Genomic DNA, 19,640 nt, shown 5'->3' with positions numbered 1-19,640 from the left:
AACAGAGAGAGAAGTGACTCTTGATTTAAAGCATATGGTAAAAGCACTTAAATAATAACAGAGAAAAAAACCCCAGCCCTCACCTGTTTTTATTAATAACTATGTTTTTGGTTTTGCTGGTTGTTTTAGTTTTAATAGTAATGGATTTTGGGTTTTTTTTAATTATTAATTTATTTTAATTAAAAAGAGGGTTTTTTTCTTGTTTGTTTATTTGTTTATTTGTTTATTTGTTTATTTGTTTATTTGTTTATTTGTTTATTTGTTTATTTGTTTATTTGTTTGTTTGTTTGTTTGTTTGTTTGTTTGTTTGTTTGTTTGTTTGTTTGTTTGTTTGTTTACTTACTTACTTACTTACTTACTTACCTACCTACCTACCTACCTACCTACATTGACCGGTTCTCCAGAACCTGTCAGAACCTGCAGGATTTAACCCCTGCTGCTGCCCCATTGCTTCCCTTCTCTCCCAACCAGAACATTCCTCCTGATTTCGGCTTTGGGTCTTCCTGGTTGTAAGATGAGGCAGGGGGAAGCAGGGAGGCAGTTCTGGGCAGAAACCTCATATATGAATGTTTGTTTTTACAGCACCTCCAGTGGGGATACCCTCCCCACCTAGAACTACTGTTCGACCTTGACCCAAAGAGCCTTCTTCTGTCCTGGACCACCCTGGAGACCCTCCACCCCAAAACCCACCCTGGGTTCATTCCTTTCCCTCTGCAATAAAGCATTGATTCTGGCTGCCCTCTTGGTCTCAAGTGTCTTCTTCAGCCCTTTGGGGGGTCCCCCTCCCCACGTTGACCTGTGTCCTGTCCTCCCCCCTCTCATCTCAGAGGCAGAGGAGCTGAGAGGCAGCGCATCCTTCCACAATGTGGGTTTTTAGAAAGAGTGCACGAGAGCTATAGGCAAATTTGGACAATAGGAGAGTAGGACACGGGCAGTAGGCACACTGAATTGTTGGTTTGTTTGTTTGTTTGTTTGTTTGCTTGCTTGCTTGCTTGCTTGATTTCTGGGCTGCCTTTCTCCAGCAGACTCAGGGCGGCTTAATGATAAAATCAATACCAAGTACAAAATATTAGGAACCCCATATGAAACCTCATCTAAAACCCCAAACAATTAAAGACCAGAAATCCCTGAAACTCACTCCCTTCAAGGGGCTTACTCCAGAGCAAATCTGGTATGCACAAGGAGACTTTCTTTCTTTCTTCCTTCCTTCCTTTCTTTCTTTCTTTTTCTTCCTTCCTTCCTTTCTTTCCTATGTCGCCCTTCTCTGTGCCCTAGACTGAACAATTTATTTATTGATTATTCTGTCATTCATTAGATTTCTCTGCCGCACTTCTTGAGGGCGATGTACAACATTATAAATGCAATAATATATATAAAGAAATCTAAATTACTTTAAAAAGTATTTAAAACCCCATACAGTCATACGCATTCATCCAATTCACTAGAAACATAGAAACATAGAAGATTGGCGGCAGAAAAGACCTCCTGGTCCATCTAGTCTGCCCTTATACTATTTCCTGTATTTTATCTTACAATGGATATATGTTTATCCCAGGCATGTTTAAATTCAGTTCCTGTGGATTTACCAACCACGTCTGCTGGAAGTTTGTTCCAAGGATCTACTACTCTTTCAGTCAAATAATATTTTCTCATGTTGCTTCTGATCTTTCCCCCAACTAACCTCCGATTGCGCCCCTTTGTTCCTGGGTTCACTTTCCTATTAAAAACCTTATTTAACCCTTGAACGTAACCCTTTCCCTTCTGTTCTCCAGACTATACAGATTGAGTCCATGAAGTCTTTCCTGATATGTTTTATGCTTAAGACCTTCCACCATTCCTGTAGCCCGTCTTTGGACCCGTTCAATTTTGTCAATATCTTTTTGTAGGTGAGGTCTCCAGAACTGGACAAAGCATTCCAAATGTGGTCTCTATATAGCGGGATCATAATCTCATGGCTGATGATCGCTTGGGTGAAAAGTTTCGGCCATAGTGTACACCTGGCGGAGTGGGAGCAGATTTGGACCAGAAATATCAAATTAACAAAATCAAAAGTATATAAAGAAAATCAATGCAAATGTTCTATCGGTAGCATTTGCCCCCCCCCCCAAAAAAAAACTGGCAAAAACGATATCCAAATTTGAATCAGGCATGCTGAAAGTGAAAAAAAAGAGTATGAAGCCTTCTTTCATTCATGGTGGTTGTGTCATGAAGCAAAAAATACTGGAGGAAACTCCACAAATGGTTGCAGGAAATGACAGATACTGAAATTGAATTTAAACCAGAACGCTTCCTATTAAGTATTGTAAAAAACCTACACCCCCAAAATATTAAGTATTTGATACTATACAGTGATCCCTCGATCATCGCGAGGGTTCCGTTCCAGGACCCCTCGCGATGATCAATTTTTCGCGAAGTAGCGGTGCGGAAGTAAAAACACCATCTGCGCATGCGCAGATGGTGTTTTTACTTCCACCGCCGCCCGCCCTTCGCCCGCCATTGCCAGCTCCGCTTCCCAGCTGAGAAGCAGAGCTGGGGTATCCCCGCGCTCGCGCGCGCCGTCCACCATTACCAGCTCCGCTTCCCAGCTGAGAAGCGGAGCTGGGGGTGTCCCGGAGCGCGCGCGCGCTTGCGGACACCCTAGCTCTGCTTCTCAGCTGGGAAGCAGAGCTGGGGTATCCCCGCGCTCGCGCGCGCCGTCCACCATTACCAGCTCCGCTTCCCAGCTGAGAAGCGGAGCTGGGGGTGTCCCGAAGCGCGCGCGCGCTTGCGGACACCCTAGCTCCGCTTCTCAGCTGGGAAGCAGAGCTGGGGTATCCCCGCGCTCGCGCGCGCCACCCGCCATTGCCAGCTCCGCTTCCCAGCTGAGAAGCAGAGCTGGGGGTGTCCCAAAGCGCGCGCGCGCTTGCGGACACCCTAGCTCCGCTTCTCAGCTGGGAAGCAGAGCTGGGGTATCCCCGCGCTCGCGCGCGCCGTCCACCATTGCCAGCTCCGCTTCCCAGCTGAGAAGCGGAGCTGGGGGTGTCCCGAAGCGCGCGCGCGCGCCGCCCGCCCACCCACACCGTTGCTGGGGCGCTTCCCAGCTGGGAAGCGGAGCAGGGGTTTCGCGCGCGCATGCCGCCCCGCCCGCCCCGTTGCTCGCACCGCCGCTGTCTTACCGGGGCAAGTGGGGGAAGACCCAGGAAAGCCTCTGCCCGGCGGGGAAACTCCACCATCTACGCATGCGTGGAAGGGCACGCATGCGCAGATGGTGGAGTTTACTTCCGGGTTGAAAACTCGCGATATAGCGTTTCGCAATACTCGAGATCGCGAAACTCGAGGGATCACTGTACACCGAATCGTCTATGTGCAGAGATGGAAAGACTCTCAGATACCCATGGAAAAAGATGTTATTTAAAAATCTATGTTTCCGCAGAGATGGAGTTTATAATAGCCATTTTGAATGCACCAGGAAGTCATGGTAGCCATTTTGGAAGTGGTAATAAGGGTAGCGGCCATTTTGAGGGCATCTCTAGACCGATGGAAGCCATTTTGGATGCACTTGTGTGGGCGGTCATTTTGAATGTACCTGACGTATGATGATGGCCATCTTGGCAGCCATTTTGGATGCACTTGTGGCCATTTTGAATGTACCTCATTTATGGCGTGGCCATTTTAAATGTGCTATCTTATTATTTTTTTTAAAAAGGCAAGGGGAAATGGAAAATAAAATAAAATAATGCAAAAATAAGGAGAAATTAGGAAAAAAATTAGCACTGCTACAAGTGCAAGACATTTCACTGAATTCATCCAATACGGTATGAATTGCAATACGATGTAACGCTATGCATTGCAATGCAATGAAATGCAACTCTATGCTACACTATGCAGCGCCAGGCCCATCCAATATGGAACACAGGTTCTATGTCCTCGGCCCAGAGGTAGAGAATCATCTACAGTTCCCACCTGTTGACCAGCCTGTGGCGATCTTGGTGTTTAATGCCTTGGTTCCTTCAGAGACTGCAGACAGCCTTAAACCAGATGACTGCAAAGTGGAGAATTTGACCCAGAAATCTCAATAAATTGTTGGTAGCAGTGGAATTCTCTGCAGATGTGACCTTGAGCTCTGCCAAATTCACATCCAGGGCCATGACCGCGACATTGTCTTCCTGATGGTTACTGTGGCTGCGGAACTGGCTCTAAGTGGCACCTAGTAGCTGCTCCATTTCAATCCGACTCTTCCTCGGGCATCCTACCCTAGGCCCAGAGGTCTTACATCCTGGGGTCCTATAGACAGGATAGGCCAGTGATGGTGAACCTTTTTTTCCTTGGTTGCCAAAAAAAGAATGGGCGTGTGCTATCGTTTCCCTGCCCCCTAGAGGCTGGAAACGGCCTGTTTCCCAACTTCTGTTGGGCCCAGTAGGCTCATGTTTTGTCCTCCCCAGGCTCCAAAGGCTTCCCTGGAGCCGGGGGGGGGGGGAAGTCTCTGTGTGAGCCAAAAATCAGCTGACCAGCACACACATGTATGTTGGAACTGAGCTAGGGTTAGGGTTACCTGTGACACCTGACACCTGTGACACCCATGCCATATGTTCACCATTACTGGGATAGACCACCATTTCCTGACAGAAACCAACAAAACAGGGAATGTCCTTTCAGGACCCAACTCTAAAAATTACCAAAAATCGAAGTGACTTGCCCCAAGTCACTTCCATTGGGGGCAGACTACAACAATCCATAGCCCATTTGGAATTGATGTCCACTGGCACCTGGGCCTTAAACATTTATTTATTTATTTATTACTTAGATTTGTATGCCGCCCCTCTCCGAAGACTCGGGGCGGCATACAATTGTTCGTTACGGTCTCTTGATCAATTTCCTATGGCTCCCTCCGTGCAGATTCATACAACGCCCGACCCCAACCGACCCTTCCAAAAGATTCCCACTTCAGCAAGAAGTTGCTTGTCTTTTAAATATAGCAGCCATCCAACTTGTTTCCCCCGACCGGGAAAGCATGGGATTTTATTCCATAGTCTTTCTGGTCCCCAAGTCATCAGGGTGGTCAGTCTCATCCTGAACCTGAGTGAATGATAATTGAATTTTTAAAAGATTTTAGGATGTTTTTAAGTCTTTTAATTGCTATTAATCGGATCAAATTGTTTTATTATGTATTCTATGTTTGTAACAAGCCGCCCCGAGTCCACAGAGAGGGGCGGCATTCAAATCAAATCAAATCAAATCAAATCAAATCACTAAACCTCAAACAACTGAACCTGTATGTGGCTTACTGGAGGTTCAACATGCAGCCATTGAAATCCATACTGGCTTCCATCCACCACAACACCCATAGACCTTCAGGAGGATTACCTCCATATCCCTGTCCATCCATGCCACCGGGGATCCTCCGTTTCAGCATAAATAGTTGGCATTTTCAATGCCGAGCAATGCCTTTCGAGCTGTCTTCAACACCAAGGGCCTTCACGAAGGTCTTAGACGTTGTGATGGCACATACCAGAACCTATTTGATCTGCCTTCAGGGGTCCTTAGATGGCATTATCATTTTAAACAAGTACCCATGACAGGCTGGAATAGATCTCCAACTAACAACAGATCTTGAAGTCCTGTTTTGAGGAAGTCCCTGGCAAGAACAAGAGGAAATGGTAGGATGTCGAGATCTCTTTCTCAACTCAATGAACCGTTGGCTTTGCCCATGTCAAGAAGGGCCAGCAGATGAGGTAACAGCTATCATCTGCTTCACTCTTGTGTTGGAACTGGTGAGCCCTGGGGCTGCTTGTCTTTCCTGGGTCCTAGTTTACATAGCAGTGTCCTGAGTCACAAACCCTGTTTGCGTGTTGGCATCACAGTGTGCCATGGCAAAAGAGGTTGGAAGGGCCATCCAGAGAGGGAGGCACATGGTCCCCTCGCATGGACCCAGCTGTGGATTACGAGGGTCCTTCTGTCTCCTGCAGCCTGAGGAGAATTCTTCTCAGCTTGGCTGTGGCTTGCAAAGGAGATATTTCATGAAAAGCTATAATAACATATGCATAAATCATATTCATGCTACAGGCATAAGTCTGCACAGAGGGGCGGCATACAAATCTAAATAATAATAATAATAATAATAATAATAATAATAATAATAATAATAATAATAATAATTCTGAAATTCTCAATGTCAGAGAATCGCACAATCATGAAGTGTTATTACAACTCAGAGTCTGAAAAATGTGAATATCAAAGACGGATGTACCAATTATGGAAACACGAATGTGCAGACTCAAAAATAACGGAACTTCAACTGGCCGATCAGCTACGACTCATAATCAGGAACCAAATGTTCAGTGAAGTCGAATTAGAAGAAACACAGAAAATTTGTAAATTAGAATCACCAGAATCTGATCTGGCACCAGTAGAAGCTCCAATAAAATCTGGAGTCACTACACAACTGGAACCTGATGAAAACTTGGAAAGACAGCAATAAGCTGCAGATGAGACACTTGACACTATGACTCAAAGGCAGCAAGAACTTAAGGACCAAATACTTGCTCATGCAGGGTCCAATGCAGAGCGAAAGAGACTGCCAGCCTTAAAAAAGATAAGCAAGAAACGACTTTTCCCACTGATGGAAGATATTGAATCAGCTTGCCTACAGTACAGCTGTGATAGTAACTGAAGAACTAGGGTCACTGCAACAGAAACCAATCGGAAAAACAACTGGAAAACCAAAATGGAAAATCCGACTAGAAACGAAAATCAAAAGCTTGAGATCAGATGCAAGTAACTTGAAGAACATTAAGGAGTAGAAACTGAACAATCAGAAGATCAAAGACTATTTGACAAAAAAGTACTGGCTTAGTACAAGAATGATCGAGGAAGCTCTGGAAATTGTAAAGCAGCAGATAACAGCAACAGCCAGGAAAATTGAGCGATATTAAGCTAGGATCACCCAGTACAGGCAGAATCAAACATTTCAATCCAACCAGAGGCAGTTCTACCAGAACCTGCATCAGCAAACAGATAAGAAAATTGAAAAGCCAGAGGTGAAAATAGCAACAAAGTTCTGGAAAGATCTCTGGGAGGTCACATAATTCGCCGCTACATCACGCAGTCCTAGGTGCTTGGGAAGCGTCCGACTGGTGATGAAATATGAAATCCAGCATAGTGATCTTGTTTGCTGTGTTGTATTGTTGAAATAATAATAATAATAATAATAATAATAATAATAATAATAATAATAATAATAATAATACATTCTCGTGTATCTAATTATTTTTTCTGCCATTCCGTTTTCATGTTCTCTGAGCTTGATTGTTTTCTTGCAGCTGTTTCATTGCCCATCTAGGGAATAACACCAGTGCTGGGGGGGTTGTCAACTTTGGAAGCTTGGGCAGGGGGATGGGAAATCGCACCTGGCAGCTACACTGAGGAATTCCCACCTCGGTCAAAACAAAACACATCCTGGTTACTTGAAATCAAGGCCATCTTCACGGATACCCACAACAGCCAGAGGGAATGACTTCTATGACTTCTATGACCCACAAAATTGCTTCATTGGGGGATGTGGCTAGTGATACATTTTAGGGTGAGGGGGCAACAGGGTCAGAGCCAAGATGCAAACTGGGGGAAATGGGAGTTGGCATCACTTGGTCCATGCCAACATGGCGCTCCTAATAAACACCTGGATTTTTCTTGCTACATGGCTTGGGACTCTTGCTTTCATTAGGACATCGGTTGAAACTGTGGGAGGGGGAGGAGGAGGAGGAGGAGGAGGAAGACTCACAGCTTGATCTGGTTATTTTGCATGGACTTTGGAGTTAGGCTGGATTTCTGTGTGGCTTTGTGGATTTTGGCCTTCATTCTTGCACTTTGCGATCCTGGACTGAACACCACCACGCTCAAAAGAAGTTCACATTCGGTGCAAGTGGGAACCTGGGGAATAAGACGAGGTTCTTGGAGTGCCTCATGTGTGAAGGGAGGGACTGGAACAGAACAACAGGGACTGGTCTAGCTTTCCCCAAACTGGCCACTCAAACTGAGTCCATTTGGAGAAGGGTGACTTATAAATCTAAAAAATTGAATTGAATGCAACTCTGAATGTTGTCACTTCTTGTTCAACCCACTTGTGAAAGAGAGAAGAATTCAAACTGTCTTTGTGTTACATCAACCTCCTTCCTGGATGTGAAAATCCCAGCAGGGAGAATAAAAGGAGCCAGCAGCCCGAGTGTGGGACAGGCGGCATCACCATGTCTTCTGGTGGCCTTCTTCTCCTGCTGGGACTCCTCACCCTCTGGGCAGAGCTGACCCCCGTCTCCAGCGTGGGCCGTCCAAGTGAGCTTTCAGAAAGACCTTGAGACCCTTTGCAGGGAGGGGCTGAAGTGGTCAGAGTTCTCCCCCAGGGAAGGGAAGCCAAAGAGCCCAGTCTGGACCCTCTGGCTTGGTGGGGCTTCTTCTGGGGAGGTTCTGGTGATGGTGGTTGGGTGTCAGCTGAATAGGGGACAGAAATGGTGGAGGGTCTCAAGAAAGAGGTGCAATTTTAGGGGAAGGCTGATTTATCCTGACTCAATGCAGCAGCAGAATGGGGATTTTAAGCAGCAGGAACAATCCAGTCAGCCGTCTGACCCAACCCCCAGAGCAGGAAACCAAATCGAAATGTCTCAGGTGGCTCTTGGCTGCTTCCACTCTGAACATGCGAAGAGGGCACCAGGTTGGGGAAGAGCCTTAAAAGACCTTTGTGCTGTCCAATCCAATACCATCCACCCTTTTCGATTTTGTCACAGGGCTTTGTTATCTTCCTCCTGAGAGTGGACCATGTTACGCCTTTTTCTCTCGCTTCTACTACAACCCGGCTTCAAACAAATGTCAAACGTTTACTTATGGTGGTTGTTTAGGTAATGCCAACAATTTTGAGACCATAGAGGAATGCCAACGCACCTGTCTTGGTAAGTAGGGGAGGAGTTGTGGATTGGCCTCTTCTTTGAACAAGAACTGCTGTCTCTTAACATGAAGCATAGGGTGGTCTAATGTGATATCCTGGTTCTCACAACAGACTATAATTGATTCAAGAGAAGGGGACCTTTGACACACTCATGTTGAAAAGGGAGTAGGGGAGATTTGCACATTTGCACCCCCAGCATCCTGAGTTAAGAGAGAGGAACCCAGGCATGAAGTCCACCCAAGGGTCCTGAGAGCAGAGGATTGGACTAGAACCAGGATGGCACATGTGCTGGAAGTGACACACAGAGCATCAGCATCACACCAGCCAGCTGGTCTTCATGTCTTCTTCATGTCTTCCGAAACTGGAAGACCAGGTGGCCGATGTGCATGCACATGCCAGAAGCCGGAAGAGAAGCCATTGGCACATACATGCGCACTGGGCAGCTGCATTTCCAGGTCCTGGCACACATGCACAGGTGCTCCCTTTTGCAGCACTCTGTGCCAAAAAGGTTAATAATAATAATAATAATAATAATAATAATAATAATAATAATAATAATAATGTAATTTATTACATTTGTATGCCACCCCTCTCCGAAGACTTAGCCCACACTGGGCTAGAAAATCTCCGAGGTCACTTCCAAAATTGTTAGTTTGTCTTCGGCTGGAAACCTCCAGGGATGGAGCCCCATAACTCCCAAGGGGGAGGCTGCCCCATTGCTTCCTGGCTCTCTCCCAAGTGGGCCATCCCTCCTGATCTGAGCTCTGGGTCTGTAGGGTTCTTCTAAGATGAGGCCGGGGGACGTTCTGGGCAGAAACCTAATATAGGAATGTTTGTTTTTACAGCATCCGCAAAATGAAGCTCCTGTTTGACCTTGACCCACAGAGGCTTCCTCTGTCCTGGACCACCCTGGAGACCCCCCCTCCAGAGAAACCCACCCTGGTCTCATTCCTTCAGTTCTGCAATAAAGCTTTGCTCCTGGCATCTCTCGGTCTCCGGGGTCTTTCTTGGCCCCTTTGGAGTTTTCCCTTCCCCACCTTCATCCCACCATGTCCCGTCCTCCCCCTCCTATCTCAGAGGTGGAGGAGCTGAGAGGGAGAACGTCCTCCCCCAATGTGCACAGGGGAAGCCTCTCTCCCAGCCAGAAATCCCTGAAACTCAGTCCCTACAAAGGGTTTACTCCGGAGTAAGTCTGGGATGCACAAGGAGACTTTGCTACTCACGCATGGTCCCACGTGGATAGTCTGGACCATGAGGGTCAATGAGGCAAGTGAGCAGACAGATTTTCCGTCTTTAGTTAAGCAGAAGAGAAATGCAAAGAGAAGCCGCAGCGAGGGAGGGGACGGGAAACAGAACAGGGCAGCGGGAAAAACATGAAGGCTGCTTCTGCGTGTAGATATTTGCCTCTTTAAAACATACGTTGCTATACCTGTCCATGCAAAATCTCCCCTGCCTTCCACCTGTTCTAAAGTCACCCATAATTTCATCTCCTGAGCATGGAGGGAGGAGTACAAGGCAGGGAGGGGGGAGGGAGAAAGGGGAGGGGCTGAAAATGAAAGAGGGAGAGAGAGGGAGGAAGAGGAGGAGGAAGACTCACAGCTGGATTTGGATATTCTGCATGGACCTTGGAGTGTGGCAGGATATCAGACTTTGTGTCTGTGGATTTGTGGATTCCTGGAGTTTGCAACCCTGGGCCGAGACTGAACAGTCCCAGACTCAAAAGACGAAGTTCCCATTTGGTGGGAGTGGGACCCTGGGGTATAAGAGGAGGGTCCTGGAGAGTCTTGTGTGTGAGGGAGGGACTGGGACAGAACAACAGGGACCGGTCCACCTCTCCCCAAACTGGCCACTCAATGCCACTCTGAATGTTCAACCAACTTATGGAAGAGAAAAGAAATTCTCAGGGAGGATCTGTGGATTGGCCTCTTCATTGAAAAAGAACGGTTGTCTTTGACGTTGATTGACTCAAGAGAAGGGAATCATTGACATGATGGTGGAACTCTCAGATTGAGATGGGGGAGGGGGGAGAGATTTGCACATTTGCACCCTGAGATAGGAGAGAGGAACCCAGTTGTGACGTCCAGCCCAGGGTCCTGAGAGACGGGCACCAAAAGGAAATTGCTGGGCTTTGTGGGGAAGGGGCAGAGGTGGAAGGCGGCTTCACCTGGCAGCATCTCACCTGGACAGGTGGAGATGGTTTGGCTCCTGGAAGATCCAGAGATGGGATCGTGCTTGATCTGGGATTCCCACTCCTGTCAATGACTACTTCAGCTTCAACCACAACAACACAAGAGCACACAACAGATTTAAACTTAATACTAACCGCTCCAAACTTGACTGTAAAAAATATGACTTCAGTAACTGAGTTGTCAAAGCGTGGAACTCATTACCGGACTCCAAAGTGTCATCACCAAACCCCCAACACTTTACCCTTACATTATCCACAGTTGACCTATCCAGATTCCTAAGAGGTCAGTAAGTGGCGAGTACAAGTGCACTAGAGTGCCTTCCGCCCCCTGTCCTATTGCTCTCTTATATCTCCTATACCTTTCTTCTATTCCTATATCTCCTCTTCTATTCTTTCATTGATATGTTCTATTACTATATCTTCTCTTCTATTATTTCTTAGATATACAGTATTTTACTATGAGTATCTCCTCTATAACCTTCATCATGCATTTTACTATGTGTATACCCACTAAAACCCTCATTGTGTATTGGACAAAATCAATCAATCAATCAATCAATCAATCAATTAATTCTCTCAGTCTTGGGATCTTCTATTTTGCAGAAAAACGTGGAGTGTGTCTATGGATCCCAAACACTGTCAGTTGTGCACTTTGCTTAGACCAAAAGGAAGGGCTGTGTGGTAGGACAGGACAGGGGTCAACGCGAGTAGGGGAAACCCCCAAAGGGGCCAAAAAGGAGACCGGAGACCGAGAGAGATGCTAGGAGCAAAGCTTTATTGCAGAACTGAAGGAATGATACCAGGGTGGGTTTGGGGAGTGGGGGGTCTCCAGGCTGGTCTAGGACAGGGGAAGGATCTTTGGGTCAAGGTCAAACAGGAGCTCCACCTGTCCATCCTCACTGCAGATGCTGTAAAAACAAACATTCAGATGTGAGGTTTCTGCCCAGAACTTCCCCTGGTGCTTCCACCTGCCTCATCTCAGAAGAACCCTACGGACCCAGAGTTGAGATCAGGAGGGATGGTCTGCTTGGGAGAGAGCCAGGAAGCAATGGGGCAGCCTCCCCCCGGGAGTTATGGGGCTTCAAGCAGGGATCCAAGCAAAGGTGGGACAGCCATCTGTCCAGGATGCACTGAGGGTTTCTGCACTAGAAGGAGGGTGGACTGGTCTTTCCGCAACCCCCTCTTTCTAGAAGACCACAAGGCCACTGCTTGGAGCACGGACGAGGGGTGTTCACTTGAATTTCTTTACTCAGACAGGGAGCGTTTCTCACAATCAGAAATGGAAGCTCCTCAGATGAAGCTCTGGACTTTAGCAGTAGCAATAGCTCTTAGACTTATATACCGCTTCACAGTGCTTTTGAAAGCCCTCTCTAGGCGGTTTATAGAATCTGCATATTGCCCCAACAATCTGGGCCCTCATTTGACCCATCTCAGAAGGAAGGAAGGAAGGAAGGAAGGAAGGAAGGAAGGAAGGAAGGAAGGAAGGAAGGAATAGAATAGCATTTAGACTTGTATTCCACTTCATAGTGCTTTTCCAGCCCTCTCTAAGTGGTTTACAGACTCAGCCTCTTGCCCCCAACAATCTGGGTCCTCATTTGACCCACCTCGGAGGGATGGAAGGCTGAGTCAACCTTGAGCCTGGTGTAAATAAGCACCATTAGATTTGTACTACAGGTATGTCACAGAAATGTCCAACTTTTGTTTTAATGTTTTCTGTTTCTTTTCTGTGTGAGTTTGATTGTTTGTGTTTTGTGTGTTTAAATAAAGTTTACTTTTATTTTTAAAAAAAGAGCTTGGTGAGACTTGACCTGCCAAACTGCTGGCAGCCAGTGATCAGAAATAGCTTGCAGTACTGCACTCTAACCACTGCACCACTGAGGCTCACCTGAGCATGGACCAGTTTTGGTCTGCCCAAAGGATCCCCTGCATTAAGGTGAGCAAGGAGTTTTGTCCTGGCCTCTCATTCGTCTGGCCTGGGGTCTTCTGGCTTCCTGACCAGGCTGGCAGGAGGACTCTCTGCTTCAACACGGTGCCCAGACCCCAGGAAGGTCGAGGGGACCCATACCTCTCCGCTCATATCTAATTGGTGGACAATTAACTAAATAGGAGCCAGCAATGTGCAGCAGCAGCCAAAAAGGCCAATACAATTCTAAGTTGCATTAACATAGGGATACAATCTAGGTTTAGGGAGGTACTATGTTCTTTATGCGCCAGCTCGGGAAGCTCAAAGTGCCCCAGGAGCTGCTGATCCAGTTCTACAGAGGAATCATTGAGTCTGTCATCTGCACCTCTATCACTGTCTGGTTTGGTGCTGCAACCCAACAAAAACGACACGGACTTCATTGAGGACCTGTAAACTGCATGAGTCAAAAAGAGGGCGGGGAAAATATTGACTGACTCCTCGCATCCTGGTCACAAACTGTTTCAACCCCAACCCTCAAAACGTCACTACAGAGCACTGCACACCAAGACAACTAGACACAAGAACAGTTTTTTTCCGAACGCCATCACTCTACTAAACAAATAATTCCCTCAACACTGTCAGACTTTCTACTAAATCTGCACTTCTATTCTACTAGTTTTTCTCATCATTCCTATCATCCTTTTCCTCCCACTTAGGACTGTAGGACTGTAACTTGTTGCTTATATCCTAAGATTTTTATTGATATTGCTTCTTCATTGCTTATTTGACCCCTATGACAATCATTAAGTGTCGTACCACATGATTCTTGACAAATGTATATTTTATTTTATGTACGCTGAGAGCATATGCACTAAAACAAATTCCTTGTGTGTCCAATCACACTTGGCCAATAAAAATTCTATTCTATTCTATTCTATTCTAATACCACTCTATAAACCCCTAGTTAGACCACACCTAGAGTCCTGCATTCAGTTTTGGTCACCAAACTACAAAAAAGACATTGAAACTCTAGAGAAAGTGCAGAAGAGAGCAACCAGGAAGATGAGAAGACTGCAAACTATAACATACAAAGAGAGATTGCAGGAACTGGGCAGGGCTAGTCCAGCGAAGAGAAGGACCAGGGGAGACAGGATAGCATCTTCCAATATTTGAGGGTCTGCCCCAGAGAGGAGGGGGTCAGGCTGTTTTCTAAAGCACCTGAAGGCCAGACTCAAATAATGGATGGAAGCTGACCAAGGAGAGATTCAACCTGGAAATAAGGAGGAACTTTCTGAGGGTGAGAGCGATCCACCAATGGGACAGAAGTTGCCTGCAAGAGGTTGTAAACACTCCAACACTTGAGACTTTGAAGGGGAGATTGGACTGCTATTTGTCTGGGGGGGTATAGGGTCTCCTGCTCAAGCAAGGGTTGGACTAGATGAGCTTCAAGATCCCTTCCCACTCTAATAAGGAGGGAAAACTGCCTTGGGGTTTAAAGATCACCCCACCTTTCTTTTTTTACTTTAATTATACCTTTGTCGGAAACACGGAAAGCCTGGGGGGGAGGGGTCACATAAGGTGACCAATTGTCCTGCTTTAGGGAGGACAGTCCTTCTTTTGTAGGTTCTGTCCTTCCTCGAAAATTGTCCTCTTTTCGATATTTTAAAACTAATCTGTTAATCTCTGTACTCAGAGATGACCCAAAATTCTGGAATCTTTTTCCAATTATGAATTATTGGAGATATTCATGTATTTTGTACATAATCAGGCATCTATTTTCCATAAAACGATTCAAAAGATTTCAGCTGCAGAAGTTAGTCTTATTTTGAACGATTTTGTCCTTCAATATAAATCATGATTTGAAGAAAAAATTATTCTTTTAATAATAAAAAGAAAATTGTCAAACTTAGCGGAATCAAATCCGGGCATAATGGAAAAGTTTACAAAAGAAGTGCAGAATTTTTCCCAAACATGTTTCCAATAGGTCGCAGAATGGTCTGAAACAAATATCACAGGAAAGAACAGTTTTCAATGGTGATTTTTGACTTCATCAGAAGTAAATTGGGCAGAAATTGAAAATTGTGCTGAGTTTTTATCAAAAGAAATGCCTGATGTGAAAATCTATGACAATTGTCTGTTTGAAGAAATTAGAAGACTGAATGTATATTTAAATTCTGATATGTTAGAACAATGGGAAAATCAACATTTATGAATAAATGTTGATTTTCCCATTGTTCTAATTTATCAGAATTTATCAGAACATGTTGAAATTGATAAAAGACGTTGAAGACGTTTTATTGTTGCTGTGAGCCGCCCCGAGTCTATGGCGAGGGGCGGCATACAAATCTAACAAACAAACAAACAAACAAACAAACAAATAAAAGATGGGTGGAAATATTTAACCATTTCCAAAATGAAGGAATTCCATATGAAAATTCAGTTATTATTGTTGAATTTACGTTGTGCTGCCCTGGAACTAATGCAGCAGCTGAAAGGGTTTTTTCAATTGTCAATGATTTTTGGACAAGGGAGAAATCAAGATTGACACTCTAGCTGCAGCACTTACCATAAAATTTGACATGAAGCATATTTCTTGCTCCAAAATTTGTTAGAAAATGATATATTGACAAAAATATTCCTTCAATGGAAAAATACTCATTTAATTAAATAATTAAAAATGATGTAAGCACAATTAGTGTATTTTTGTTTGAATTAATAAAATGTTTCACTTATTTACGTTGTACTTTTTTCTTAAATTCTTTTCGTCCTCCTTTTCATTGTAAAGAAATTGGTCACCTTATCTAAAGAAGATAAACAAATGTCAACCTACAGGTGTTACCTTAACCAGGATTCAGGCATCTAGTTGAGCAACCAAATCTGCAACACTTCTGGTTCTTAAGGCAATCCCAGTCATTCGCACACATCTGGACACAAGGAAGGAGCACATTATCAGGGATCCTGGGACACACCCCACGCCTTTCTGCAAAATAGAAGATCCCAGGGCTGAGTGTTAGACTTACCAGGTAGAGCAGGCAAGACATACAACCAGATAAGCTTATTATTTTTAATTTAAAATAAAAATAAAAATATTTCTTAGAAACATAGAAGATTGATGGGAGAAAAAGAACTCCTGGTCCATCTAGTCTGCCCTTATACTATTTTCTGTATTTTATCTTAGGATGGATCTATGTTTATCCCAGGCGTGTTTCAATTCAGTTCCTGTGGATTGACTGCTGGAAGTTTGTTCCAAGCATCTACTCCTCTTTCAGTCAAATAATATTTTCTCCTGTTGCTTCTGATCTTTCCCCCAACTTTCCTATTAAAAACACTTCCCTCCTGAACCTTATTTAACACTTTCATATATTTAAATGTTTCGATCCTGTCCCCCCTTTTCCTTCTGTCCTCCAGACTCTACAGATTGAGTCCATGAAGTCTTTCCTGATACGTTTTATGCTTAAGACCTTCCACCATTCTTGTAGCCCGTCTTTGGACCCGTTCAATTTTGTCAATATCTTTTTGTAGGTGAGGTCTCCAGAACTGAACACAGTATTATTCCAAATGTGGTCTCACCAGCGCTCTATATAAGGGGATCACAATCTCCCTCTTCCTGCTTGTTATTGGATAGAAATAAGCAGCCAGTCCTATTCCCTCCTAACCTTGAAGATGTTACCTGATTGGGTGATGAAACTTTTGCAAGACAGCACGTTGTTGAGTTGGAAGACCTCATCAAGTTCAAACTTGAGCTACATAAATTCTCTTGTATTGGAAGCAGACAGGACGGGGTGGAACACAGTTCCACCAGCGGAAATGAAGATCCGTCCACAGCTCCAGCTGATCGGCGGCTGTCACTTCCTGGATTACTGGTCTCAGCTCAGCTCTCCTCTTTTCCCCTGTTGCTCCATCTGTGCTCCTTGCTTTTTTCCTCTTTCCTCCTTCCTGGCCTGCGACAAGCTTCCCTCTCTCCTGCCCGGCTCCCCTCCAGCCTCACGCGGCCACCTCCCACCTGAGGTGCAAGCAGAAGACGAGGCTGGAAGCAGCGCTGGCAGCATTTATGGTTCTGGCAGCACCCGTTCGCCTAGCTGCCCAGCCTGAGGCGGGAGGGCGACCCAGGAAGGAGAGCACCGGAAACGTGAAGCAAATTGTCACCCCAGCGAGCGACACTGGTAAGGTTGTAAGTCGAGGACCACTCGCCACTCCCACCTGATCACATGGCCAGCAAGCCACTCTTACCCGGTCACATGACCATTAAGCCACACCCACAAAACAAGCAACACCCACAGTGTGGCAGTAAAAATTTTGGCTGCTCATTACTGATTGGAAGATTTCAGTCGCCCTTACTTACCATAACAGGTGTAGCGACATTCATCCCGGGTCTTGAAATTATTTTTATTCCCATTGCATCCACCGTAAAGAAACTCTTCACATTGGTTTGAAGGCGCGTGGAAGTAGAAGCGATATAATTTGGCATCACATGGTCCAGGTTCAAAAGCAAGATTGCAAAACTCTGCGACAAATTGAAGGATGAGGATGTGTTTTGATTGGTAGCACAAAGTATTTAACTCACTTTAACCGATAACCATCTGTCTGAAGTAGTGTACGGTTCTCTGCCTAAGCAGGGGTTGGATTAGAAGACCTCTAACCTCTAACGTCCCTTCCAATTCCATTATTATTATTATTATTGTTGTTATTATTATTATTATTATTATTATTATTATTATTATTATTATTACTCCCCCAACATGGTGCCCTCTTAGCACGCTCAATCTTCAAACAACCAGGAGCCATCTGAGATGTTTTAATCTGGTTCCCTTCTCTGGGGGTTGGACCAGAAGGCGGAATGAGGGTTCCTGTTGCTTAATATCTTGAGTACTTTCCGAGGTTGGTAGTTTTTTGAAGTTTCAATTATTATTATTATTTATTAAATTTGTATGTCACCCCTCTCTGTAGACTCAAACTCAAGAACACTAATGAAGCTATGCAGTTTGGGTTCTGCTCCAAGTCCTCAGAGAGGGGTGGCATACAAATATTATTATTATTATTATTATTATTATTATTATTATTATTATTATTATTATTATTATTATTATCATCAATAATAATAATAATAATAATAATAATAATAATAATAATAATAATATAGTAGTAGTAGTAGTAGTAGTAGTAGTAGTAGCAGCAGCAGCAGCAGCAGCAGCAGCAGCAGAAGTAGTTTCGGTCATGAAACATCTACAAGAAAACCACCCAGGTCAGAGAGCACCAAAGATCCTGAGCTACAAGTATTTTCTTTTATTTATTCTGATTCTGCTGCTGCATTGGGTCAAGATGGGTCAACCTTCCCTTCAAATCACATTTTTCTTTCTTGGGACTCTCTCTCCCATTTCTGTCCCTTATTCAGCTGTCACCCAACCACCATCTCCAGAACCTCCCCAGAAGAAGCCCCACCAAGCCAGAGGGTCCAGAGTGGGCTCTTTGGCTTCCCTTTCCTGGGGGAGAACTCTGACCACTTCAGCCCCTCCCTGCAAAGGGTCTCAAGGTCTTTCTGAAAGCTCACTTGGACGGCCCACGCTGGAGACGGGGGTCAGCTCTGCCCAGAGGGTGAGGAGTCCCAGCAGGAGAAGAAGGCCTCCAGAAGACATGGTGAAGCCGTCTGCCCCACACTCGGGCTGCTGGCTCTATTTATTCTCCCCACTGGGAATTTCACATCCAGGAAGCAGGTTGATGTAACATAGAGACAATTTGAATTCTTTTCTCTTTCACAAGTTGGTTGAACACCCCTAACCCATTCCACAATCTTGATTTCTTTACACGTTTCAGTCACTTGACTCCCAATGCCTCCGGGCAACTTGACCATAGAGGAGAATATCCATAAGTCGGAGTTGAAATGTGGGGGTCCTTCGTACCCTCTGAGCTTGGCTGTTTTCTTGCAAGGGGCCCAATTCGGGGACATCATCACTGCTAGAAGGGAAGGGGGGTTGTGGAGAAGAAGGAAGAGGGGAAGAGTGGAGAAGGAGGAGGTGGGGGAAGGTTGGAGTCCTTGGTGCTCTCTGAATTTGGTCGGGGTTTTTTGCAGACATTTCATGATTTAAACTAGGTAACATGTTCAGTGCTAAAAGGGAGTGGGGTATGATGAGGAGGAGGAGGAGGAAGAGAAGAAGAAGACTAGACAATGTCCCTTGGTGGGACCTAGTGGAAGAGCCTTCTCTGTGTGGGCTCCGGCCCTCTGGAATCGCACTGCCCCCACCCACCTCGCCTTTCATAAGAGTCTTGAGCTACTTGTGTGAATGGCAATGATTGATTTTAATCCTCCTAAGGTTTTCGGATTAACTAGTTTTAAATTAATTGCATGTAAATAGATAGATAGATAGATAGATAGATAGATAGATAGATAGATAGATAGATAGATAGATAGATAGATAGATAGATACATACATACATACATACATACATACATACATACATACATACATACCGCATTTTTGGAATATAAGATGCACCTTAGTTTTTGGGGAGCAAAAATAGGGAAAAGAATCTGTTCACCAGGTATTCGTCTGACTAACGTCCTTAGTCTGCTCAGCTTCAGCACATTGTTTTATCCCCTGGTTAAGGGCTTAAAAAATCTTTATTCTGAGAGAGTAACAATG

The 19,640-nt window shown here is 45.0% G+C and overlaps 2 protein-coding genes across 2 annotated transcripts; one reads left to right on the top strand and one right to left on the bottom strand.

Moving 5' to 3' along the window:
- The first annotated feature begins 8,219 nt into the window (after nucleotides 1–8,219).
- On the top strand, nucleotides 8,220–8,923 carry LOC139155669 (protease inhibitor 1-like). Its single transcript, XM_070730911.1, has 2 exons — nucleotides 8,220–8,304; nucleotides 8,754–8,923. Exons 1-2 carry the CDS (start codon nucleotides 8,220–8,222, stop codon nucleotides 8,921–8,923), a joined length of 255 nt encoding a protein of 84 aa, XP_070587012.1.
- Nucleotides 8,924–15,842: 6,919 nt separating this feature from the next.
- LOC139155667 (kunitz-type serine protease inhibitor-like) lies at nucleotides 15,843–18,635 on the bottom strand. The gene is made up of 3 exons (XM_070730908.1): nucleotides 18,551–18,635; nucleotides 17,345–17,506; nucleotides 15,843–15,982 (listed from the first exon to the last, which is right to left on the bottom strand). Exons 1-3 carry the CDS (start codon nucleotides 18,633–18,635, stop codon nucleotides 15,843–15,845), a joined length of 387 nt encoding a protein of 128 aa, XP_070587009.1.
- Nucleotides 18,636–19,640: the final 1,005 nt, after the last annotated feature.

Source organism: Erythrolamprus reginae, unplaced genomic scaffold (assembly GCF_031021105.1).
Source record: "Erythrolamprus reginae isolate rEryReg1 unplaced genomic scaffold, rEryReg1.hap1 H_42, whole genome shotgun sequence".
NCBI lineage: Eukaryota > Metazoa > Chordata > Lepidosauria > Squamata > Dipsadidae > Erythrolamprus > Erythrolamprus reginae.
Note: the sequence above shows the minus strand (reverse complement) of the source record. Positions and strands in the feature narration are given on the sequence as shown.

Excerpts from the sequence above, each read along its gene's own strand:
- LOC139155669 (XM_070730911.1), top strand. The coding sequence starts at position 8,220 with ATGTCTTCTGGTGGCCTTCTTCTCCTGCTGGGACTCCTCACCCTCTGG. Across the intron at positions 8,305-8,753 it reads CTCCAGCGTGGGCCGTCCAA|GGCTTTGTTATCTTCCTCCT; the intron begins GTGAGCTTTCAG and ends ATTTTGTCACAG.
- LOC139155667 (XM_070730908.1), bottom strand. The coding sequence starts at position 18,635 with ATGTCTTCTGGAGGCCTTCTTCTCCTGCTGGGACTCCTCACCCTCTGG. Across the intron at positions 17,507-18,550 it reads CTCCAGCGTGGGCCGTCCAA|AGTTTTGCAATCTTGCTTTT; the intron begins GTGAGCTTTCAG and ends AATTTGTCGCAG. Across the intron at positions 15,983-17,344 it reads ATGTCGCTACACCTGTTATG|AAAGGCGTGGGGTGTGTCCC; the intron begins GTAAGTAAGGGC and ends TCTATTTTGCAG.